This window comes from Molossus molossus, unplaced genomic scaffold (genome assembly GCF_014108415.1).
Source record: "Molossus molossus isolate mMolMol1 unplaced genomic scaffold, mMolMol1.p scaffold_m16_p_9, whole genome shotgun sequence".
NCBI lineage: Eukaryota > Metazoa > Chordata > Mammalia > Chiroptera > Molossidae > Molossus > Molossus molossus.
The window spans coordinates 19,834,146-19,843,657 of NW_023425403.1; the positions used below are offsets into that span (position 1 = coordinate 19,834,146).

Here is a 9,512-nt window from a genome sequence, read left to right on the forward strand (position 1 = left end):
GTTTTTATTCTTTGTTCATTTTCTTGTCATGTTGTTTATTTTTTCATTAATGATTTGTAGGATTTTTAACAAAATTTAACCTGATTGTTGATATTTTGTAACATATTTAAAATTTTGTAACATTTTCCTTCCTCAAGATCAGAAAAATAGGTCCCTATGTGTTCTTCTAATGGTATTTATAGTTCTGCTTTTTATACTTAGTATATAATACATCTGGTATTTCTTTGTGTTTATGGTGTAAGATGAAGATTTAATTTTAAAAATTTCCAAATGAATAGCCAATTGCCCTAACACCAATAATCGAATATATTATTCTTTTTTTAAAAAAAAATCTTTATTGTTGAATGTAGAATGTATTACAGATGTTCCACATTTTTCCCCCATTGACCCCCTCCTCCCCACTCCCGCCCCCCTCCCGCCTTTTCCCACACTATTGTCTGTGTCCATTGGTTATTTTCTTCCACCCTTCCCAACCCCTTTCCCTTTGAGGTTTGTCAGTCTAGCAATGAATTTGTACTTCTTAATCCCTTCACCTTTTTCACCCATTCCCCCAACCCCCCTCCCATCTGGTAACCAACAAACTGTTCTCTGTATCTATGAGAATGTTTCTGTTTTACCTGTTCATTTTGTTTGTAAATTCCATTGTTGATAGATATCGAATACATTATTATTTTCCTCAGCTGAAATATCACCTTCATCAATGATGTGATTTTTACTTGAATTGATTATATGTTTTAATTTTTGAATTATTTACAAAAGAATGCATTACTTTTTAAATTGGAAATGGCAGTTATTGTATGCAAAATTATTAATGCTATATCAATTTAAAAGTTCAAGTGATAGCATTTTATGTATATTTTAACCTCCATTATGTAAGTACATTTATGTATACATAGACGCAGCAGAAAAATGAGTGCAATGCTAACAACTATATCTTGGTGTTCTAGAATTAAGGTTGATTTTTACTTTCTTTTTTTTTTTTTTTTTTTCAGCAGAAAAGTTTTATTCCTTATAAGGACAAACAATTTAAACCACATCCAAGACCTTAACTTCCAGACACAAACCAAAGTAGCCATTTAAAGCGTGATATATTGAGGTACAGACATACAATGGGGAGATGCTTCTCCGTCTGGAGCTTACACCAAACTGCTCAATGGACAGCTGAGCTCCACTAGCGCTTGGGTGTGGCTGAGGGCTATAGCTACAGAACCAAAGGAGAATAGCTATGTTCTACGATACCGAAGCTTTTTAAGACTGCTTGGGCAGGGATACATTTCGATGGTGAAGGGAAGAGGGGAGAAGAGCTCAGTGCCCACACAGGGCATTAGGCGGCCTTGCAGAGAGCCACGGCAGAAAAGCGCACCTCCCCTTGCTCACGCTCGGTGAATCCTCTGCAGACCTTGGCAGCGTCCTGCAGCAGCGAGTCGTCTGCACTGGAGCCGTGGTTCACCGGAAAAGGCATCCGCCCATCAAGTTCATAGAGGTGGCCATCCACGTTGTTAAACAGAATAAAGTGAAAGTTCACTTTGTCATCTACCCGACACTGGCCTTCCTGCGCCACGGCGTCGTGCGCTGCCTGAATGGCCTCATTCTTTTCAAAGCATTTTGCTCTGTCTTCGGGGGACAACTTCTCCGTTTCAGAAAGAAACTGTCTCAGGACTGACCCATCCTCAAATTCCAGTTTGTCTTGATTATTGGCCACTGCATGTATAAGTCCAATGGTTCCACAGGAGTTCCCAATGGTCTGCTTCATGAAGTACACGTTAGGGCTGACTTCTTGTCCCTTCAGTTCTTCAATCTGTTTTTTTCTGAAGTCCTCATGCTGGGCGGTGAGTGGAAATAGCAGCAGCAGCGCGCAGGCAGGCGCCGGCACCGAGCTCAGCGCGTCCTCCTCCAGCCCCAGCACGTCCACGAAGCGCCACTGGTTGGCGACCCCCAGCCGCGCCAGCACTTTGTTCAGCATCTCGGGGTTAATCTCCATGGGTTTGAGCTGCATCGTCGCGAACCACAGGTGAAGTCACCGCCCAGAGAAGAGGAAAAACAGCCGATTTTTACTTTCTTAACAGTGCTTTTTTGTTTTCCAAATTTTACCAGTAAACATGTATTATCCTTACTATAATGGAAAAGCTAAGTTATTTAGAAATATTTAACAATGTACTGTACATTTTTCTTGGTTCTCAAATCAGAAATACAGAAAATTTTCCTGAGCGCAGTTGATAAACATCCTATAGAAAATTAGAATGTTGATTTTATATTCGTCATCTTTCTTATGCTAATATTTTGGTATTTCTTCTGGGCCTCGAACTAGCCATTTCGTCCCCAGGCTCATACACTCGAGCTAACTGTAAACTCACTTCACCTTTAACGTGCTCTGGTCCTTGCACTCTGAGAAGTGCTTGTCACGCAAGTGTACCTACTTTCACAATTCAGCGTTTTCTTTCCTCAGCCAGGCGTACAAAGAAGCCATGCTTTCCCCTTAGCTGTGTTGCCTTCCTAGCATCCCTAGGTGTAAGAAACCTTGAAGGAATGATAGCCCAGGCGTCCTGACTCTGGGTAAGGGATAAACACTCAGCGACTTGTCAGAAACTTCCTGGCTCCAACAGCTCCTGAGAAAACAGCAGTTTCAGCTTCTACAGAGGTGAAATCAACAAACGAGGAGAAGGCCTGGGTGGTCGTGAGCTGGACCGCGCTGCAGGGGCAAAGCCCAGGCCCACTGGCCGTTCTCTGGGCTTTGAAACACAAGCCGGAGGCTGGTACCCACGTCAGAAGAAGTACAGCCCTACCCACTTCACCCCAGGAGGGAAGGGTCCAGAACCTCAGCAGACTGACTCACTGTCCTGACCCAGCTTTGGGGGGATCATGTCCCTGTTCTTCAGTCTTCCTGGTTTTTAATCATGGTCCTAACTCGGAATCTGGATATGAAGCGAATCAGCACCAATGAAAGGAAATATCATGCAGTTTCTTCAAGCTTAGTACTCTGAGTAATCTCGTTGCTCATAAAGCGTGCTACCATTATGATCTGGTTGCTTCTAGAGCCCCATGAGGTGCCCTGGTAGCAGAGAATGGATCTTACTTTTGAAATAGGGTTGAATTTTTCTTAGGAAAGAGAACATTACCCCTGGTCTCCCAGCATTGCCCTCTTTGCGCTAGGATATGTAAAAATAAAGGTGGTCTGTTTACCGCTCCTGAAAGATCAGGAAATGCCAAACCTGGAGCTTCTGGGACAACGGTTAACCCTGCCTGTGGGTCCAGGCCATGTCGGGATAGGATCTGAACCACTCTGCTTACTGTGCCCGAATGTAAGTCTGCTCCTATCCAACCCTTGTCCCCCTCTGGAGTCAATTATTCAGCTAAGGATTGGGATATATAGAATTATATATATATAAAGACTGAAGTTCAAGACACTAGATTCTCAGCCATTGTTTGTCCCGCATACTTGACCCTTACTTGGGTCCTTTATTCCGGTGAGTTATCCTTTCTGAACCCGAGCGGGTGCTGAGGCTGCAGGGCTACTGGTGGCCTTACCAGGAAACGACAGTCCCAAGCACGCGGGACCCCTGCCTCCCTCTCCCTGTTCACTTTGCCCAGCTTCCTCCCGTGTCTGCACACCCAGCGCCACTACCCTCCTCGGGGTCTGCGTAGATATCTCCCCTTCCGAGAGCTTCCTTGGGTCCTCAGCTGTAAGGTGGCCGGGCAGTGGCAGAAGGAAGGGTCTGGGGCCCGGCCGCCACAGTTCCTTCACGTCTCAGCTCTGCCGTTTGCAAGCCAAAGGGGTTTGGTCAAGCTTCTCACTAGGTCTGTGCCTTAGTTTCCCCATCTGTAAAATGAGGATAATAATAGTACGCTGAATAGTAACCTCAAGAGTTATTAGGAGCATTAAATGAGCTATTACATATTAAGTGCTTAAAACGGTGCCTGGGCACACAGTAGGTACTACATAAATGTTTGTTACATAAAAAAAAAAAATTTCTTCCTTTGAACTATTAATAGCATTTCCATGGTATCTTTTACAGGGCGTATCAGTTTCTACTTTTTATTATACAAATTATCTTCTCTCCTTTCCGAGACTGGACATTCCAGGAAGGAAACCTGTATCTGCTCATTATCCTCACGTGGTAGATGCTGCATAAACATCTAGTAAAAGATTTTCACGGCGACGGCTGTGGCTCAGTCCTCTTGTTGCAAGTGACAAAGAGCATCAGGGATATCGTCTTTCTTATCCATAAAGAATATGGTTCTTTCTCAGTCATCCCCTTGGAGAATGTTCTAGAAAACTTACTTCCTCTCGGAGAAAACACATTGGAATGTACATCCTGCCAAGGATCCCCTCACCCCGCGGCCCCCGGAAGCTCGTGTGGCAGTGAGGAAGCGAGTCAGGGCCGCTTCCCAGGATGTCTGCTTCCTGGTGCCATCACCCCGGTGCAGGCACTTTTGTCAGCTCACTCATGTCCAACAGGCTTCATACGCAAGTGAAGAGTCATGGGTGAGGGTGGGAATGACGGTAAATACAGTTTTGAAATCCTTTCACTTTGCAGAGGAGAAGGGTCCCAGGGAAGGGAGGTGCCCTTGCTTCCAGAACTGCCTGGTGGGAGACAGGACCTGCTCTGAGGACTGGTGTCGAGACTGTTTTCCCAGCTAGAGCTCACATAATGGGGATTGCAAATGTTTGATCATTTACTTTGTATGTAGCCACGAACTTCCTGAGCACAGTGGATTTTTTTTGGTTGTTGCTCTGCTAGAAAACGTGTACAATGCAATGTTTGCAGCCGTTTTGGTTTAATCATACAAGAGCTGTTTCTTGAGGCGTTACTGCGCACCATGTTCATCACGCCAGCGTGCTCAGCGCTAGAGCTAAACTATTTGTCTTCCCGGGGAACACAGCCCAGGGAGGGGCAGGGCAGTAGGAAGAGAGGGATTCGGAGGGAGCCCCAAGAAGTGGGGTGGGGATGGTCGGAGAAGGCGTCTCCAAGAAACTGTTCTCTAAACCAAAACCTGAAGGTGAGCAGGAAGGAGCCAGATGGCGAGGGAGAGGAGGAAGAGGACAGGGCTCACTCTCGCTGTCATGCACGTCATGTCTGTGGGTTAGCATGTGTCGTGTCCTTCCTTGGCTTGGCATGCCCTCCACACCCTGCTCTACCCACATCCTCCTCCCCTCTGTGTGCTGAAGCCTCAGTCACCCTTTCATTCTGGGGGCAAGTGCCACCCGCTTCAGATGCCCCCCGTCACCCCGAACAGGCAGAGGTCTTTGCTCTGGGTCCTACTATGCTCTGTTTATCCTTTACTGTAGCAATCCCCAGATGCTACAAAGACATGCTTGTCCATCTTCTTCACTGGATTTCAAACACTTGGAAGCAGGATCTGTTCAATCCATGTACTCATGTCTACAGTGCCTGGTACACGGCAGGTGTTATACCCACGTAGACGCTGATTCGCAACTAAGTCAGTGACTGGCATGGGGGTGAGCCTGCAGGTCTCTTGATGCTGACTCAGAAGCATCCGAAACACTTTTCCTTCTTCAGATTACATTGGAAACCTCTCACTTCTATTAGTCAGTGTTAGTGAAAACCGCAGGGTTGCCCTTCAGGAGACAGAATGCGAAACCGGTCGGGAGGGTGGAGGGTCAACACCACGGGGGCATGTGGCTGCCAGGTTGAGGCCTGTGGTTGGGCTCCAGCTGTTCTTTATTCACTCCCAAGCTGGTTAAGGGTGGACACTGCAGGCTCCCCCCCATCCCCCACCCCCGGCATGTCCCAAGGCCCACAGTCCTCCTATAAAGAGCCGGACTCTCCCAAGCTGTGGCCAAAGGCCATGGACAGTGAGGACCAACTCGTTGCACTTCTGGTGATTGAGCTCAAGCTAAACTCTTATGGAGAAAACTGAAGACCAAACTGAGAAGCTGTTTTAAAGGTCTGGAGCCAGACAAACATTTGTGGATAGAGTGAGAAGAGAAAAGATGAATTGTCTACGGGAGCAAGGAGAATGTACTGCGCCTGACCTTGGCTGGGACCGGGTGCTGCCACCATAGAAATGAGCGAAAGCAGTTGGGAGTGTTTTGTGCTCTTGATTAGATTGTTCTATTGGCTAAACCACAAGATTTTATTTTATTTTATTTTATTTTATTTTATTTTATTTTATTTTATTTTTTAAAGCTTGTTGTTAACATTTCACTGGTACATTAAAACTCCTTTTACTCATCTAGAGGTTTTATTACCAACTCCCAAAGGTCCATGGTTACCTGCACTGCCCTTGTTGGAATGGACCAGATTCTGTGATCATTCATTTCCTACTCACAGGGAGAATTATTGTTTCCATTTGAAAAATAACTACATTCACAGTGGCTGCCCAAGACCTTGGTTTCAGTTTAACCATACAAAAGATATGATAGACATCCAAAGTGTCTACTAGTAGACGAGTGAATAAAAAACGTGTGGAACATATACACAATGGAATACTATGCTATAAGGAAGAAAGATCTTTTACCCTTTAAGACAACCTGGAGCAACCTGGAGAGTATTACGCTAAGTGAAATAAGCCAGTCAGAGAAAAACAAGTATCACATGATCTCACTTATTTGTGGAATATAACGAACACAATAAGCTGTTGAACAAAACAGATCCAGAGACACTGAAGTAGGGAATAGACTAATGAACCTCAGAAGAAAGGGGGGTGGGGGCGTAGGAAGAGAAAAACCAAAGAACTTATAAGCCTATATGCACAACCAATGGACACAGACAACAGTGAGGTGAAGGGGTGGGGGGGATGTCAATGAGAGAAAAAAAGAAGGAAGGCCATCTGTAATACTTTCAACAATAAAGATATGTTTTGTTTTGTTTTCTTTTGTTTTAATATATGAAAAACTCCACTGGAAGTCTGAAGCGAGATTCCGCTTAACTGGCTGTTCTTGGTAACATGCTCCTGACTATAATTCATTCTTGTCCCTTATATTTTATCTGTGGTAGAGAGACAGGCATCTCCCCTCCTCTGGGCCAGTCTCCTAACTGCACTGGATAATATTTTACAAAGCTCCACCCAGCCCCTCAGCCATCTCAGCAAATCTGCTCACCATAAACATTTTTTAAATGAAAAGACCTAGATGTAGCACCTGAGCCCGGCGCTGGAAAGCACGTGAATGTCAGGTGAGTGGTTATGTCAAAGGTTGAAATAGATTTTCCTTCCTAAGCACTCTGGGCCTCAATTTCCTCACCCATCAAATGCAGACCTCCAGGGAGGCAATTTGCAGAGTTGTTCTCAGGCTCTGTGGTCTTGAATCTATCAAAGCTTTGTATCATCACCGGGGAGTGAGTGCCGTTCTTCCTGTGGGAGCCCCGTGCCCCGGAAGGGGCTGACAGGTCCCCAGATCTCTCGACTCAGACGCAGAGACTGGGTCACACACACGGCAGTCCAGATAACATGCCCTGTAGAACCAGACCTGGGCGTTCGTTAGGGGGAAGAAGAGAAAAGTCTCCAGCTTTTTGGCACCTGCCCTCAGAAATTGTCCCCATTCCTGGATGCCTGTGGGACATCATTAGCCAGTGGGATGCCCACTGCCCTTCTCTCCCCTCCCACTGCCCTGATGCCCTTAGGGGAGAGGAGCATTGGCGGGGCATTGAGCCAGTCTGGCCGTGCAGGAGGGAAAGAGCCTGTTCTGAGCAGAGAGGAGGTTTGATCAGGGAAACCAAGCAGAGCGCCCTTCTGCATACTCCCGTTACAGAAGTGATTCATCCGCAGGTAAGGGGCATTCCGAGTCAGGTAAGGGACATTCCGAGTCGGGACGCAGAGAGGCGGAAGAAAGGGTGGCGGTGTGGTGTGGGCATTTCTCAGAGAGAGCGCGAACCGAAGAGGGCAAGGGTGAGTTCCTGGGAGTCTTTGCCTTTCTGTTCTCATCCTGGTGACGGGGCTGGGTCAGAACAAGTGGCCTGCTCCTGACATTGTCCCCCTGACAGAACGAAATTCCAGGTGTGTGGGGCTGGCAGTTCTGAGCTGTGCCAGTCCCTCTGCCTGTGCCAGTCAGCCTCTGAGAGGACTGGGCTCACCTGGAAAGCCAGGCATAAAAGGAGGCAAAAAATCGAGATGAAGAAGCAAAACAAGGCGGGGATTTTTAGTGTCTTTCCCAATCCCCAGAGGAGGCCATTGCTAACGGTCTCTGTGAGTCAACGAAACAAATTCATTCTCAAAACCCTTTATTGAGTTCCTGCTGTATGCCTGAAAAATCAACCGAGGTGCTCAGTTTCCTTTTCTATGAGCCCTAAAGCGTGCTCTCTAGCTCTGCCTGATCCTACCTCATTAAAATTCCAGATGTCGGAAGGAGGTAGGCTCCATTCCGTGATTTAAGCCCCCCTTTGTTAGTTCAAAGCGACCTCAGCCTCACTGATGCCGAGTGCCAGGTTCACGCCCTGAGCTGCACTTCATTGAGAAGGATACCAGGTGGGCCTGTCTCCAGAGCCAAGTGATTTTTCTTAAGACGGGCCCCTTTGAAGTAATTGGGCCCCCAGAGTGTGTGTGAATCCTCAGAGGAAAAATTTTAACAATAGGGTCTGTGACTTTTATCAGATTTTTAAAGAGAAAGAAAGAGAAAGAATAGGAAAGCAAAGCCCCTCTTGCTGACTCACAGCTCAGTCTCTGTTCTGTCGCTGTTCCCTGTACAACCCAGATGTCCACCGACTTCTCCCAAAACAGGAAGCTGGACGACCCCCTTGGCACTAGTCATTTGAAGGCTCTTTCCTGGCTTCGGGGCCATTCATTCGGGGTGGGGGTGGGGGTGGGGGTGGGGGTCGGGGGATATGCTGGAAGAAGAGATCACTGGGGCATCAGATCAACACTTTCCCCCAGCACCACACACGCAGCCCAGGATGACTTCACAAGATGTCCCAAAAAAGTCTCACCTCCCACCCCCCAGGGCAAGGGGGCTCCTGCACTTTGGCCCAGCCATCCCGCAGTCAACAAGATACTCTCAGCTCAGCTCCCAGGGCAGCGCAGAGGGGGCCACTGCAGCGTTTGAAAAGGGGGTGAGGAGGGTGGGGGCGTGGGGGGCTGTCAAGCCGGTGCTGCCATAACCTCCGCTGAAGAAACATCAAGCGTTGTAAGGGACGTTTCTCCTTTCTGTGGCTAGTTCCATCCTTTTTCCTGTTTTTGTAAAACTCTCACATCCATTGATTTTCTTTTACCATTGATGCTTGCTAATTCATTAATAATATTGCCTTCAACTGACAGGAAGGAACTTGTATTTGGTTACTTGATTTTGTTTCAGATGCGGTCCTGTGGGAGGTCTTGACATTGATTAATGGGACATTTTCTTGCTAAAGAGTGGGCTCCTCCTTTATCTCTGGGCTTTCCCTCTTGTTCGCTCTCTGCCCACCTCCTGAGGCTTTTCCTCCCGAGCCTCGAGCCTCGGCTGCCTGGGTGTTTAGGGACCACTGAGCCAGGCGCTTCTCCTCACCTGCTGTGCTTGGCAAAGACCCCATTGTCCACCTAACCGGAAAGTGCGATGCTATTTCCGTAAGAGTCAGTGTTGT

At 47.0% G+C, this 9,512-nt stretch overlaps 1 protein-coding gene across 1 annotated transcript; it reads right to left on the reverse strand.

The window, feature by feature from the left end:
- Nucleotides 1–1,000: 1,000 nt before the first annotated feature.
- LOC118622804 (ubiquitin carboxyl-terminal hydrolase isozyme L1-like) lies at nt 1,001–2,027 on the reverse strand. Its single transcript, XM_036250298.1, has one exon. It carries the CDS (start codon nt 1,994–1,996, stop codon nt 1,325–1,327), a length of 672 nt encoding a protein of 223 aa, XP_036106191.1. The 5' UTR covers nt 1,997–2,027; the 3' UTR covers nt 1,001–1,324.
- Between the last annotated feature and the right edge of the window lie 7,485 nt (nt 2,028–9,512).

Excerpts from the sequence above, each read along its gene's own strand:
- LOC118622804 (XM_036250298.1), bottom strand. The coding sequence starts at position 1,996 with ATGCAGCTCAAACCCATGGAGATTAACCCCGAGATGCTGAACAAAGTG.